We start from the raw sequence: 16,363 nt of genomic DNA on the forward strand, positions 1-16,363 counted from the left end.
AGAGAGAGAGAGATCTGGCCAGAGAGAGAGAGAGATCTGGCCAGAGAGAGAGAGAGAGATCTGGCCAGCCTGAAGACCAGGTCTCCTATGTGGGTGGCAGGGGCCCACGTACTTGGGCCATATTCTGCTACTTTACCAGGTGCATTAGCAGGCGTTAGAATGGAAATGGAGCAGCTAGGACACAAACCCATGCCCACGTGAGACATGAGACTTGGCGTTGTAGTTGGTGGCTTAACCCACAATGCTGGCCCCTTGAGTTTATTCTATTTATTTATTTTTTATTTATTTGACAGGTAGAGTTTTAGACAGTGAGATAGAGAGACAGAGAGAAAGGTCCTCCCTCTGCTGGTTCACTCCCCAAGTGGCCACCACGGCAGTCACTGTGCTGATCCAAAGCCAGGAGCCAGGTGCCTCCTCCTGGTCTCCCATGTGGGTGCAGGGCCCAAGCACTTGGTCCATCCTCCACTGTCCTCCTGGGCCACAGCAGAGAGCTGGACTGGAAGAGGAGCAACCAGGACTAGAATCCGGTGCTTACGTGGGATGCCGGTGCCACAGGCGTAGGATTAACCAAGTGAGCCACAGTGTCGGCCCCTTGAGTTTATTCTTAATGACTATAACTACCTAAGTAAGAATGGGTAAGATTGTGATAGGCTTTACCAGCTGAGAAAACACCACATATAAAAAGTATGACAACACTTGGAAAATTTCATAGGTTGTTAATAATTATGGTTATGCCCCAGAAAAATATGAACACAGTTGTGGATTTAATTTTTTTAACATTTTATTTATTTATTTGAGAGGCAGAGTTTCAGGGAGAGAGAGAGAGAAAGAGGTCTTTCATCTGCTGGTTCACTCCCCAAATGGCTACAACTGCCAGAGTTGGGCCGATCGGAAGCCAGGAGCTTCTTCCAGGTCTCCTACGTGAGTACAGGGGCCCAAAGACTTGGGCCATCTTCTGCTGCTTTCCCAGGCCATAACAGAGAGCTGGATCAGAAGTGGAGCAGCCGGGACTCAAACCAGCATATGGGATGCCAGCACTGCAAGCAGTGGCTTTACCTGCTACGCCACAGCACTGGCCCAAATTTAATTTTCTAGCTATGTGAAGTACAGATGTTATTTTAAGTCTGACGAGAGGTTAGTGAGTCCCCTTCCCCAAGGGTGAGAATGGTACCCTTCTTCCTGATGACGTGTTTCAGGTGTATCAAAAGAATACTAATTTCATGAAATTGGAATGATGACAAGATTACAGATATGTTTTTGACTTTGCTGAGGCTTCAGATCTAAACAGGTTTTGGAAGGAAAAAAGTTGTCTTCATGAAGAGCTGTAGTTGGTTGTAATACGTCCGTACTTGCCCACAAAAATAAAATAGTGTGTGGCCCAGAAGTAAGCCTTATTTTTCTAGCTGTTGATATTGAAATAGTAAAATTTATTTTTATCAACTATGTTTCATGGTCCATGATGTTTCTCTTAGGAGAATTGACCTCCAGAACTTGTCAGAAAAGAAACCATAGCCCATTTAAGAGTATGTATCTAGTGAAAGTACATACAAGAGGCAGTCTCCTTCTCTGACTCTGTGAGCTGATGATGATCATGTCTTAGTCTTTCTTTATTGTTCGGTTATGATAAGCAAAAACCCCTATGGTGGTTAAAGCAGTTCAGTTGTGTATAGCTTATGTCTCCTAATTACCCTATTCAGATTCCTGTGATTTACCTGGTTTTTCCTTTTTTCAGCAAATGCTGTGATGCTTAAATATTTCCATGTTGTTCTAGAATTTAGTGGTAGTATTGTTTTTAGATTTCGAGTAATTCTTTATATTAATTAAAATGATTCTTTATAAATAGAAAATTACTGATCAAGGATGTTCTTTTGTGGAAAGTCTATTATCAATTTAGTAATTTTTTTAAATGTCTGATATGTGCTAGTCAAGATTACAGATTTTGCGAATGTACCATTGATTAAGGTAGACTTAAAGGCTTATCTGAGAGGAACTTAAATTCCACTGGGAAAGGTAAACAGTAAACCTGATGATCCCTCAAAGTTTATGGGAAAATGCAGCCAAAGATAAAATTTTGGTGCAAAAATTTTGAAATCCATGCACATTTTTCATGAACTTTTCAAAGACCCATAGTATGTATGAATTACAAAAATTTTTGCACCTAAAAAACCTTATCTTTTAATTGCATTTTCCATGAACTTTTTGAAATTGTGTAATTTAAAAAAAATCAGTTGTCTGTGTTAGCAGATGATAACTGCTATGGGGAGAAGATAGATAGTGGTATGGGAGTTCTGTAATGTGGACAGGGTAGGAGTTGTAATAGGGTGGGCAGGCAGAGCCTCACTGAGGGGCAGCATGTGAGCCAAGCCTTGGAGGAGGTGACGGGTGATTATCTGAGGGAGGAGCGTTTCACCTGGAGGGAACAGCCAGTACAGAATTTTTGAGGTGGATCGAACCTGTCATTGTTGGGAACAGTGGTCACCGCAGGCTAGGGCCGCCAGAAGATGATTCCTAGGAGATGAGGGCAGAGGTCATGGGCCGTGTGGAGGCCTTTTAGACCACCATGAGCACTTTGGTTTGGCCACTAAATTTAACTGAAAATCAGCTCTGCAAAGATTAAGTGGAGGAATGTAGGATTTCCCTAGAGATCTAGGGTCAGGAGAAGGTAAGCAGTCAGAGGAGAAACTTTTTGTAAATTCTGGTCTCCAGATACCATAAACTAATGCATATCCAGTAGACATAAAGATTATAGCAAAACAGATAATAAAGTTCTTTGCTGATATTTTCTACTTTATTTTTGATTATAGGGACTTTCAGTTACCTTGATGATGTCCCATTTAAGATAGGAGACAAATTCAAAACACCAGCTAAAGTTGGTCTACCTATTGGCTTCTCCTTGCCTGATTGTTTGCAGGTTGTCAGAGAAGTACAGGTAAGTGGTGATTTTTAGTTTAAGTTTAGTGCATTTAAAAATTTAAAAAGTAAGAATTTTATGTTTAGTGAAATAGAAAAACCTATCTTATCTCTTATTTATATTTCTTATGGTTCCTGGCTCACATGGTCACACACACACACACATGCATGTACATAAATATGTTTTATGCACTCATGTACACATACTTTGTGTAATCTGGTAGATTGTATATTCCTAGGGCTCTGTACCTTGCATGGAAGAAGTTCATTGCTTGTCTAACTGGCGTATTTGCCTCTGTTCCCTTTCTCTGTTAGTGTCCTCATTATCTTCTTAGCCACTCAAGTTAGATAATATTCTTCTTTGCTTTATCTCACACTCCAGCCATGCCTTATTTTTCACCTGGGTTGTTGTAGTAGCCTCTTTAATTGGCCCCTTTGCTTATGGGATTTTCTACCTTGTTTCCAGAATAAATTCTTAAAGTTTTCAATTGTTAGATCCCAGTTCAAAAATGCCCAAGAAGTCACCAGTCCTCATTGAACTTAGTGTAGATTATGGCAGAGAACCTTAGCTCATCATCTCTACATTTCCTCCAAACCAGGTAACCAGTGGTTTGTTGAACATAATGTGTACATTACATGCCTGTGCCCTGCCTTTTCTCGTGAGCTGCTGTTTTCACCTGGACTGTTCTCTTTCCATACTGAAAGCTGTCTGTTAAAATCTGTTTATTCTTCTCAGGCTTGTGCTTAAATGCTATTTCCTCAAGGGCTTCTTTCTCAGCCCTTCATCTTGCAAGCTCAGTTGTATATAAGTGCACTGAATTACTTCTGGGAAGGAGCAGATAGCTGTGCCTCTTCCTTCCTTCAGGACACACTTACTGATTGCCTGTGTTTTGCTGGGTCCTGAACATAGAGACGCATGCCTTCATCACTGTCCTCAAGGTGCTTAGCGTTTACAGGAGTCAGGTAGAAGGCCAAGAAAGTACACTGCATACTCTAAACACTTCCCTGGGACTTAAGATTTTTTAAAAATAGAACTTTATGCAAAAGAAATTTTGTTTCTGGGGGATTCACTAAGCATCACCTTGTTACTCTAAAAACAATTATTGGTTTTCCTTTCTAGAGTCTGTATACTTGAAATAATCATAATAGAACTTGAGTTACTTCATTTAATATTTTTTTCCTCAAAAGAAAAGCAGTTTTATTAGGGACTTGAACTGGCACTCCAATATGGGACGCTGGCATCACAGGTAGAGGCTTAACTCATTGCACCACAAAGCCAGCTCCTCATAGAGCTCATAGAGCACCTGTAAAGTTTGACTTTCTAGAGTGTCCAGTAGGGGATTTGGCTTTGGTAGCCCTATACAGCTAGCTTGGTGCTTCCTGTAATTGTTTCATATTTGGTCTTGTATTACAATACGAACTTTTTATCTAAAATTTCATCACAACATATACAGATTTTGCATCTTGGGTCCAGAAAGTTTCTATTAAATATGGTGGGATGGTCCTTAGTGTCAAGGTTTAGGACAGAGTCTGGTGTCACCCACACATTAGCTGCAGTTGCCATATAATAACTGTGTTATCTTGTAAAGATTTCTTAAACTCTCTAAACCTCCATTTCCTTATTTAGACTCTAAAATGGCAACAATGAGCTTTTATGGTTGTCATATGGATTAAATAAAATACAGTAATCCCATCTTAATCTGTGTTGTGTGGCTATGAACAAAATACCTGAGACTAGGTATTTTTTCTTTTCTTTTTTTAAAGATTTATTTATTTGAAAGACAGAGAGAGAGAGAGATCGGTCTTCCATCATCTGATTCACTCCCCAGATGACTGCAATGGCAGGAGCTGTGCCAATCTGAAAACAGGAGCCAGGAGCTTTTTCCAAGTCTCCCACGCGGGTGCAGGGGCCCAAGTACTCACTCATCTTCCACTGCTTTCCCAGGCCACAGCAGAGATCTGGATCGGAAGTGGAGCAGCCAGGACATGAACCAGTACCCATATGGGATGCAGGCACTGCAGGCAGTGGCTTTACCTGCTATGCCACAGTGCTGGCCCCTCTTTTCTTTTTCTTAGTTTCTTTTATCTTTTTAAAAAAATTTGTTTATTTGAAAGTCAGAATTAGAGAAAGGGAGAGACAGATAGCAAGAGAAACTTTCCACTGGTTCACTTCCCAAATTGCCGCAATGGCTGGAGCTGGGACAGACTGAATCCAGGAACCAGGATCTTCATCTGAGTCTCTCACATGGGTGCAGGGGCCCAAGCACTTGGGCCATCCTCTGCCGCTTTCCCAGGCACATTCTCAGAGAGCTGGAATGGAAGTGGATCAGTCAGGACACGAACTGGCACCCCTCTAGGATGGCAGCCACGTATGGATTGCAGTCTGCGGCTTTACCAGTAATGCCACAATGCCAGCCCCGAGGCTAGGTATTTTGTACAGAAAATAGGTTTATTTAGCTCACAGTTTTGGAGGCTGAAAGTCCAAGGTTGGGCAGCTCCATTTTGTTTAGCCTCTGGTGATGTGGCCTTCTGAGTACATCAAAACAAAAGGGAAATGGCTACATGCACAAGGCTGTGAGTAAGAAAAAAATACATGGTGAGACAGGAAATGAGAGATTACTGGGAGAGACCAGATTCTAACAGTATTTTTGTGGGCCTTCTCTCAATAGTAAGAAAGTACTCCTTCAAGAAAAGCTTTTTTCTTTTTCTTTTCTTTTCTTTTTTTTTTTTTTGGACAGGCAGAGTGGACAGAGAGAGAAAGGTCTTCCTTTTCTGTTGGTTCACCTCCCAATAGCTGCTGCGGCTGGCGCACCGCGCTGATCTGAAGCCAGGAGCCAGGTGCTTCTCCTGGTCTCCCCTGTGGGCGCAGGGCCCAAGCACTTGGGCCATCCTCCACTGCACTCCTGGGCCACAGCAGAGAGCTGGACTGGAAGAAGAGCAACTGGGTCAGAATCCAGCGCCCTGACCAGGACTAGAACCTGGGGTGCCAGCGCCGCAGGCGGAGGATTAGCCTAGTGAGCTGCGGCACCGGCCAAGAAAAGCATTTATACCTCCTAAAGGCGTAATCTCCACTTGTTCCCATCTGTTGAAAGTTCCACCGCTTCTTCATTGCCACCATAAATCTTGGGGCAACAAACGCCATCCAAATTATAGCAATCTCTTTATCCTCCAGAATTGGGTTCCAGCTCCCACAGTGGGTGTCTGAGACCCTAGGTAAGACTAAACTCCGTATACAAGCACTGGGATACCGAGGCAGATGATCTGCTGAGGGTAGTGTATACAGTCTGGTGATGTTGGACAAAGGAGTGAGTCACATTCTGAATGGGATGGAGGAGAGAGGTGCCCGATTTAATCATACTGCTCAGAATGCCACACAACTTAACACTTAGCATTTCTAGAATTTTTCATTTAATATTTGAGGATTGCAGTTGCCTGCAGGTAACTGAAACCATGGAAAGCTAAACCACAGGGAATTGGAGGCTTGTGTAATGCATTTATGATGCTTACTTTGGTTCCGGTACTCCATGAATGCTAGATGTTGTTAGTGTTTATTATTGTACTCTCAAAACGTGGTCTTAAGAACAAAACAAAACAAAAAAACCGTGGTCTTACTTGTTCACTCTATTATTTCTGCTCCTCCCCACCCCCAGATGTTTGTATGTTTCAGGTATTCTGCATTACTTGGGTAATTTAAAAAGAAAAAAAAAGCTTCATAAAGGTTTACTAGAAAAGGAAAGCAATTTGGAATTGTTCTTTGGATAAAACTTCAGAGATCTATGTTGGTAGACAGTGGGAAGTTAGTTATGGCTTTTATTTTTAATTGCAGCTAACCAGTTGCCAGATTGTATTACACCCCAGTTGGAAGCGCAGTCTCTGCCCAGTGCTGTGGAGGAAAGGAGGCACGTGATCCTTCGCGAGCCTTTCTGGGCACCACAGCTGGCTCACCGATGTAAATTAACTCTTGACCTGCCTTTGTAGATTTCTTTCTTGTTCGAAGCTGAAAAGCTTGGGATGATCAGAGACCCATTACTAGGTTTCTTCTCTAAATTGCTTATCTCAGCACAGCATACTTCTTTCCTTTCCTCTTTTCTACCCCATCCTTTTTTAACCTTTAATGTATCTCCAACCTTGATACACCCAAATATTATTTATGCCTGGTGCTTTGGAATGAATGCAGAAATGTAAATTTGCTTTCTCCTGTCCAATGTAAATTTTGCTTTAGGTTAATTCTAAGTGTTGAAAATCTTGTAAATTGAGCTGTACTTTAAGGGATTTTTAAGGAATCATGAGGAGAATCTGAAATCTTAATTTGAACATCTAAATTAAAAAAAAAAATACTGTATGTATTTGAGACATGGAGGGAGGGAGGAAGAGAGAGAAGTCCCCTTCCCCCATCTGCTGGGTCACCCTCTAAATGTTCACAAGAGCTGGGCCTAGAGCAGGTCTCCTCACTTGAACCATCATTGCTGCCTCCTTGGGTCCACACTTGTAGGAAGTTGGAGTCAGGATCCAAACCCAGGCACCCTGACAACGGGTTGTTTCAAATGATGATTCTCATTGTTTTTATTTTTTTTTTCTCTTCTAAAATTTCAAATGATGTTTTACAGAAATTTTTTAATTGAAATGTGGAGAGAGAGGAAAAGGAAAGGAAAACTTTTTTTAAAGCTTTATTTCTTTATTTGAAGGCAGAGTTACAGAGAGGCAGAAGCAGAGAGGGAGAGAGAGGGAGGGAGAGGGAGAGGGAGAGGGAGAGGGAGAGGGAGACAGAGGAGAGAGAGGTTTTCCATCCACGGATTCATCCCTAAATGGCTGCAACGGCCAGATCTGAAGCCAGGAGCCAGGAGCTTCTTCTGGGTCTCTCATGTGGGTGCAGGGGCCCAAAGACATGGGCCATCTTTTACTGTTTTCCCAGGCCATAGCAGAGAGCTGGATCGGAAGTGGAACAGCCGGAGCTTGAACTGGCACCCACACAGGATGCCAGCATTGCAGGCGGTGGCTTTACCTGCCATGCCACAGTGCTGGCCCCAAGAGAGAGAAACTGACAGAGATGATCTGTCTTCTGGTTCTCTCCCTAAATGTCCACAGCAGCCAGTGCTGGGTCAGGCTGAAGCCAGAAGCCTGGAACCCCATCCCAGGTCCCCATGAAGGTGGCAGGAACCCAAGTATCTGGGCCATCACTATTGTCTCTCAGAAATTTTGCAGGAAGCTTGATTTAGAGTATGGAGTAGCTGGGACTTGAACTAGGCACTCAGATATGGGGTGCAGATGTCTCAAGCAGCAGCTTAACCCACTGCACCACGATGCCCGGCCTCCTACCTCCCCCAGGCATAAGTACATGAGTTTTCCTGCCTTTTGAGGATAGCCTGTTCATTATGACCTGCAGACGGTGGTTTAAGAGCACAGTATCTGCAGTCAGATGGGCATGTGTTCAAATCCAGGCTCTACCACTGCTGACCAGCTTTATGATCCTGGTTGCCCCCATAACATAGAGAGAACAGTACTTCACAAGGCTATTGAAAAAAGTCTGTAGTGAGTCCCGGCTGTTCCACTGCCAATGCAGCTCTCTGCTATGGCCTGGGAGAGCAGTGAAAGGTGGTCCAAGTCCTTAAGCCCCTGTACTCGTGTGGGAAATCTGGAGGAAGCTCCTGGCTCCTGGGTTGGAACCACCCAGCTCCAGCCGTTGCGGCCATTTGGGGAGTGAACCAGCAGATGGAAGACCTCTTTCTCTATCTGCCTTTTGCCTCTCTGTAACTCTGCCTTTCAAATAAATCTAAAATAAATAAATAAATAAAAACACCTTAATGTTAATACATGAAAAGTAGTAAGAAATGCATGGCATCTTGTGTTTCTCAGATGCTGGGGTGTCATTATTGAGCATGTAGTCTATTTAGGACAGCCTGCTGGACAATAGCGGCCCCAAGAGAGCCTTTCACAGGGTTGGTGTGCACAAGAGGCTTGTGATGTTGTTGGGAAGGGTTAGAGATAGAAGCTGCGTATGGCCACATGTGTGTGGCCTCAGGTGGCTGAGAGACCAAATTCAGAAGGAACAGGTCATCTGGGAAACTGCATAGAGGAGGGGCTGAGCTGTGCTGGAGCTACCAGTGAAGAGTTCCCGGAAGGGAAATAACCCGAGGGAGAGAGGCAGAGGCAGTGGCAAAGTCTGTTTGGCCTGCACTGTTGGATTACAGGTGGTGGGAGTACTTTCTGCATCATTTCTAGAGTTTGTATGAGGACATTGGAAGCCTCAGGCTTCCCGAGTGGGGAGTGGGGGTCGTCCCACATGCCTTTCACCCTGCCTGGCCCAGTTCTCCTCTCCTACCAACAGAGGAAGGAGTGAGTTGGGTGGGAAAAGGGCAGCGACCTGGGTTCACACCCCCTTTCTCTGCTCCGTCCTTGCAGTATGACTTCTCCTTGGAAAAGAAAACCATTGAGTGGGCTGAAGACGTTAAGAAAATCCAAGATGCCCAGCGGGAAGCAGAGCGCAAGGCTGAGGAGTCAGAAGCTAAAGTGAATTCTAAGAGTGGCCCAGAGGGTGATAACAAAATGAGTTTCTCCAAGACTTCAAGTATAGCCACCATGCCGCCGCCTATTAACCCCATCCTCGCCAGCTTACAGCACAACAGCATCCTCACTCCGACACGCGTCAGCAGTAGTGCCACAAAACAGAAAGTTCTCAGCCCACCCCACACAAAGGCAGATTTCAATCCTGCTGACTTTGAGTGTGAAGAGGACCCATTTGATAATCTGGAGTTAAAAACCATTGATGAGAAAGAAGAGCTGAGAAACATTCTGGTAGGAACCACTGGACCCATTATGGCTCAGCTGTTGGACAGTAACTTGCCCAGAGGCGGCTCTGGGTCTGTGTTACAGGATGAGGAGGTCCTGGCCTCCCTGGAGAGGGCAACCCTTGATTTCAAGCCTCTTCATAAACCCAATGGCTTTATAACTTTACCACAGTTGGGTAACTGTGAAAAGATGTCGCTGTCTTCCAAAGTGTCCCTCCCCCCAATTCCTTCAGTAAGCAATATCAAATCCCTGTCCTTCCCCAAACTGGACTCTGATGACAGCAGTCAGAAGACGGCCAGACTGGCGAGCACTTTCCATAGCACATCCTGCCTCCGCAGTGGCGCGTTCCTGAATTCCCTAAAGCCTTCCACCCAAAGCAGTGCCAGGGAGCTCAATGGGCATCATACTCTTGGGCTTTCAGCTTTGAACTTGGACAGTGGCACAGAGGTGCCCACCCTCGCACCCTCCCAGATGCCTTCCCTCTCTGTCCTGTCTGTGTGCACAGAAGAATCATCACCTCCACATACAGGCTCCACGGTAAGTTTTATTTTTTTTTTTATTTTTTTATTTTTTATTTTTTTATTTTTTTTGACAGGCAGAGTGGACAGTGAGAGAGAGAGACAGAGAGAAAGGTCTTCCTTTTGCCGTTGGTTCACCCTCCAATGGCCGCCGCAGTCGGCGCGCTGCGGCCGGGGCACCGCGCTGATCCGATGGCAGGAGCCAGGAGCCAGGTGCTTTTCCTGGTCTCCCATGGGGTGCAGGGCCCAAGCACCTGGGCCATCCTCCACTGCACTCCCTGGCCACAGCAGAGGGCTGGCCTGGAAGAGGGGCAACCGGGACAGAATCCGGTGCCCCGACCGGGACTAGAACCCGGTGTGCCGGCGCCGCTAGGCGGAGGATTAGCCTAGTGAGCCGCGGCGCCGGCCTCCACGGTAAGTTTTAAATCCCACCCTACTCCAACCCAGTAGAGTCTAGAGATTTTTAAATTCTTCCTAACTGTTGCCTCCCTCACATTCTTTTCAAAGTTTAAGGCAAGATGGGAAATTGACCTGGTTATGTAAATATATGTGATTCTGGTTTCTTTCTTTTCTTTTCTCTTTTCTTTCTGTCTGTCTTTCCGTCTTTACTTGAAAGTCAGAGTTACACAGAGAGAGGAGAGGCAGAGAAAGAGGGCTTTCATCCGCTAGTTCACTCTCCAATTGGCCACAATGGCTGGAGCTGCGTTGATCTGAAGACAGGAGCCAGGAGCTTCTCCCGGGTCTCCCATGTGGGTGCAGGGGCTCAAGGACTTGGGCCATCCTCTACTGCTTTCCCAGACCATAGCAGAGGGCTGGATCAGAAGCGGAGCAGCCGGGACTCAAACCGGCACCCATATGGGATGCCAGCACTGCAGGCGACGGCTTTACCTGTTTCGCCACAGCGCCGGCCCCCTGGTTATTTTCTTGAGGGCAAAGATTGTTACTTTTGAAGCTGGCTTGGTTAATGTTCACTTGTTCCTCCATGTGTCGTTTTCTTTTCTTTTTTTAAGATTTATTTTATTTATTTGAAAGACAGAGTTACAGAGAGAGGTAAAGACAGAGAGAGAGGTCTTCCATCCGCTGGTTCACTCCCTAGATGGTCGCAACTGCTGGTGCTGTGCCAATCTGAAGCCAGGAGCCAGGAGCTGCCTCCGGGTCTCCCACGTGGGTGCAGGGGCCCAAGCACTTAGGCCATTCTCCACTGCTTTCCCAAACCACAGCAGAGAGCTGGATCAGAAGAGGAGCTGAGACTAGAACCGGCACCCATATAGGATGCCGGCACCTCAGGTCAGGGCTTCAACCTGCTGCGCTACAGCGCTGGCCCGCCTCCATGCATCTTTTTGGTCTTTTTTTGCAAAGATAAAATATATGTTACGTGAGTCACTTCTTTCCTGTGTTGCTATGTGTTGTATTTTTAAAATGACTTTGTTGTTTTATTATCTTTCTTCAGTTTTAAAAGCTTATTTTATAGATATATATACACACATACGTATTATTTGTTCTACCTTGCCCATTCCCATCTTACTCTGCCTGAGTTTAGTTATTTTTATTTTGAAGGTTTCTTTATTTATTTTAGAAAGTCAGAGTTGCAGGGAGAGAGAGGTCTTCCATCTGCTAGTGCACTCCGCCAGGCTAAGGCCAGGAGCTTCATCCAGGTCTCCCATGTGGCTAGCAGGGGCCCAAACACTTGGACCATCTTCTGCTGGTTTTCCTAGGCCGTTAGCAGGGAGCTGGATCAAAAGTGGAGTAGCCTGGACTCGAACTGGTGCCCATGTGGGATATCAGCCTCGCAGGTGGTGGCTTTTCCCGCTGTACCTCAACACTGGCCCCAGAGGATGGCCTTTTTTTGGCAGCTTGGAGTTAGTTTCTTCAGACTGGGTTGTACTTTAGTAACCAGGAAATAATTTTTTTTTTTAAAGATTATTTGGAAGGCAGAGTGACACACACACACAGACAGACAGAGACAGAGAAACATTGATCCTCTGTGCACTGATTCCTCTCCAAATGGTTGCAACTGCCAGAGTTGGGCCAGGGTGAAGCCAGGGGCCTGAAATTCCATCCAGATGTCCCACGTGGGTGGCAGGGGCCCACGCACTTCATCATCTGCTTTCTCATACACATTAGGAGGGAGCTGGATTGGAAATGGAACAGCTGGGACTCAAACTGGCATCCATATGGAATGCCAACATTGCAAGTAGCAGATTAACCCACTGTGTGCCACAGTGCAGGCTCCTCTTTTTTGTATTTTTATTTCTCTAAGTTGAAAGGCCGAGAGAAAGATAGGCAGATCTCCCATCCATTGGTTCATTCCCCACATGCCTGCAATGGTTGGAACTGGAGCACGCTGAAGCCAGGATTCAGCAGTTCAATCCAGGTCTCTCACATGGGTGGTGGGGACCCAATTACTTGAGCCATCAGCACGCTTCCCATGGTGCACATTAGCAGGAAGCTGAAATCAGAAGCTAGAGCTGGAAATTGAACCCAGGTTCTCTGATGTGGAATATGGGTGTCTTAACTGGTATCTTTTCATTTTTATTTTTTTTTTAAATTTTACTGTTGTCTTTTTAAAAAATTAGTATTTTTATTTATTTTCATTTTATTGGAGGGAGGGTGGTAAGAGAAGAGTTGATTGATCCTCCATTTACTGGTCCATTCCTCAAATGCCTAGGATAGTCAGGGCTGGCCGGGCCAGTCAGGAGCCTTGAACTTCATCCAGGTCTCTTATGTAGGTGCCAGGGACCCAGGGCTTTGAGCCATCTGCTGCCTTCCAGGATGCGCATCAGCAGAAAGCTGGGTTGGAAGCAGAGGAGCTGGGAATTGAACCATTGCAGGATCCCAGGCAGCAATTTAAGCTGTATCAAATGCCTTCCCCTTAATTGATGTCTTAACTACCATGCTAATACTGCCTCATGCGCCTTTTCTCTTCTTCATTCATTGTATACTTTAGAGAAATTCATAGTGCTCTGGAAAAAAATCGCCATTTCTCATTAAAGTTAGAATAAGCATGTAGAGACCAAAACCAGTTAATAGCAGATATCTTTCTCAAACCAAAACACTTGCCAGTTTTGGACCAACCTGATCATAGAGTTTCTTTCTAGCCCATTGGGCTCAGTGTGGGAAGGAGGTGGGTGGGTAGAGACAGAGCTGGCAGACTGTGTTCTTCTGAGGAAGTCCTGACCTCTCTTCCCAGGGAGCAAAGTCTGGTTGCAGTGCGAGTTCCTGTCTCCGAGGCCCCTGGGGGTAGACATTCTTCTCCAGGATAGCTAGTGACCATGGCAGGGGTGGCAGTCCTGGGATGTAGTTTTTGTGATTACTTTGGTTAGGCCCAGTGTTTGGTCTGAATCTCGTTTTTCAGATTTGATTTCATCTGACTTGTTTACTAAAGTAATCGTAAAAGTAGAGAAGCTCACGTTTTGAGAAGAGCAATCTTGTAATATACCCTTTTTCTGAGTCCCGCCTAGAACCATCTGAGGCAGCCAGTATCTCCTCCCACTGCTTTTCAGCCCTTCAGAGGCCTTGCCCTGTTCATGGGTTAGGCCACTTCTGCCGTTGGGTTCTCTTTCTCCAGTGTGGATGCATTCCTTACTCTTCCTAGTTACTTCAGGATAACACAAAGAGTAGCACTGGTTTGCCTTTAAATTGTATTTTAAATATTTTGTTTTAAAGATTTATTCAATTTATTTGAAAGAGTTAACAGACGAAGAGAGAGAAGTCCTACATCTGTTGGTTCACTCCGTAAATGGCCACAATGGCCGGCTGGGCCAGGCCAAAGCCGAGAGCCAGGTGCTTCACCTGGGTCTCACACATGGGCGCAGGGGCACAAACACTTGGGCCGTCTTCCATTGCTTTTCCTAGGCCATTAGCAGGGAGCTGGATTAGAAGTAGAGCAGCCCAAACATGAACAGGTGGCCCTATGGGATGAAGGTGTCACAGGTGGTGGCTATACCTACTGTGCCACAACACCAGCTCCTTAAATAATTTTTTGACATATTGCAACCTTTAGCTGTTAGGTATTCATAGCTCTGGATAATTTCTTATATTGCTATTACTTTAATATAAAGTTCTCCATTATTGTAAAAACATACGTTTTTATGAATCAAATAGCTTAAAAATTTTTTTAAATTACTTATTAAAAATTACTTATTTTACTTATTCAAAAGACAGGGAGGGAGTGATATCTTTCATTTTTTGGTTTACTTTCCAAATGTATGGAATAGCCAGGGCTGAGCCAGGCAGAAGCCAGGGCCTGGAACTCACTCTGGGTCTTCACATGGGTGGCAGGGACCCGGCTACTTAAGCCATCACTGCTGCCTCCCAGGGTCTGCATTAGCAGGAAGCTGGCAAACCTGTATGAGATGCAAGTGTCCCAGTGGCCATGTATCACTGCTGCCTCAGACACCCTGCCCCCTGCATAACTTTTAAAAGAGGCTTACACTGAAAAATGGCAACCCCTTGCCTTTCCTCAACCTGTTCTTATTTGCGTCCCATAGTCAGGCATGTCAACTCCTCTTTCTTTCTTTCTTTCTTTCTTTCTTTCTTTCTTTCTTTCTTTCTTTCTTTCTTTCTTTCTTTTCTTTTCTTTTCTTTTCTTTTCTTTTCTTTTCTTTTCTTTTCTTTTCTTTTCTTTTCTTTTCTTTTCTTTTCTTTTCTTTTCTTTCTTTTCTTTCTTTTCTTTCTTTTCTTTCTTTCTTTCTTTTCTTTCTTTTCTTTCTTTTCTTTCTTTTCTTTCTTTTCTTTCTTTTCTTTCTTTTCTTTCTTTTCTTTCTTTCTTTCTTTACAGGCAGAGTGGACAGAGAGAGACAGAGAGAAAGGTCTTCCTTTTGCCCTTGGTTCACCCTCCAATGGCTGCCGCGGCTGGTGCACTGTGGCCGGCGCACCGCGCCTATCCAAAGGCAGGAGCCAGGTACTTAGCCTGGTCTCCCATGGGGTGCAGGGCCCAAGCACTTGGGCTATCCTCCACTGCACTCCCGGGCCACAGCAGAGAGCTGGCCTGGAAGAGGGGCAACTGGACAGAATCCGGCACCCCGACCGGGACTAGAACCCGGTGTGCCGACGCCGCAAGGCGGAGGATTAGCCTAGTGAGCCGCGGCGCCAGCCTCAACTCCTGTTTCTATTGGCATTTTTCTTTATTTCTAAAATGCTTACATTGCTTTTTCTAGATATGTCAATTCTAGACTGTTTTCTACTTCCTTTTGGAGGAAGGATAGTAGTGGAAGGTCTACTTCTTGTAGTAGTGACCCCTCCTCCTTTATCATGTTTTAATTTTCCAAGTGCTTTGTCTGTTTCTTCTTTTGGCTTGTGTCTTTCATATTGGTGGCTTTGGGTTCCTGTTCTTTCTATTCAGGTTTAAGAGTGAGGCACTTAAAAATCAGTAGGCCCATGTGCTGGGGCATCCGTGCTGATCATTAAGCTTTGCTTAGGTCAAAAGTTGGCTTTGAGGGGGAACTCCTCAAATTTTATCATCTAAGCTTGTTTTCAATTACATTTTCTCCAGAGAATTTTGTGTGAGAGCTAAGGAAAGTTGAGAAGGCTGGTGTAGACTTCTACTTAATACTCAGCTTCTTTCACCTACCTCTGCCCTGCCCTGTGCCTGGGTCCTTACCCCTTTGGGTCTCTGGTTCACATTTGCAAGAGATTGAACCTGTAGGCATGGGGTGGAGAAGGTTTGCCGACAGTTTGTGCCTTTGCCTTGTCCCAGCAGTACCTGGTGCTTCCGTCCTGTGGTCTGATAGAGTGACTCTCCTCTTTCCAGTTGCTTGCTTTATAACTTCATTGCTTCTGTCAGTTACTGTCTGTCCCTCCAATAGCTTTCTGTGTTCTAAAATGTCATTGAAATATATTGTCCAGTGCTGTCCTAATTTTTCCCCATTGACCTTAAAGGTAAATACAGTTTCAATTCTTCTGTTACCATTTTAGTGGGTGTAATCAGTCAGCTTTTTATCACTTTAACTACAGGGAAGCCACTTACAGGAGGCTTATTTCCTGCTCATGGTTTTGGAGGGTCACAGTCGGAGACAGCAGCCTCACTGGTCTGGCGTCTGCTGAGGGCCGTGACTGCTGGAGTGCGAGTGGAGGCATCCCGTGTGAGGCAGGGAGGACACTCGTCTCCTCAGAAAGCTGCCACGACGCCCACCCAGCAACCTGAGTTG

General features: G+C 45.0%; 1 protein-coding gene across 9 annotated transcripts in view; it reads left to right on the forward strand.

Annotated features, from left to right (window-relative positions):
* Positions 1 to 16,363, forward strand: part of UBAP1 (ubiquitin associated protein 1) — a 128,934-nt gene that overhangs the window by 105,347 nt on the left and 7,224 nt on the right. For 5 of the 9 annotated variants that reach the window (XM_070053455.1, XM_070053450.1, XM_070053447.1 and 2 more), the window contains 2 exons: positions 2,805 to 2,929; positions 9,310 to 10,233. In XM_070053455.1, the coding sequence (XP_069909556.1) occupies positions 2,805 to 2,929; positions 9,310 to 10,233 (1,049 nt within the window). The remainder of the gene's footprint in view (positions 1 to 2,804; positions 2,930 to 9,309; positions 10,234 to 16,363) is intronic. The other 4 variants (XM_070053459.1, XM_070053461.1, XM_070053457.1 and 1 more) reach the window with 1 other exon arrangement.

The sequence above is a fragment of the Oryctolagus cuniculus genome, chromosome 1, assembly GCF_964237555.1.
Source record: "Oryctolagus cuniculus chromosome 1, mOryCun1.1, whole genome shotgun sequence".
NCBI classification, from domain to species: domain Eukaryota; kingdom Metazoa; phylum Chordata; class Mammalia; order Lagomorpha; family Leporidae; genus Oryctolagus; species Oryctolagus cuniculus.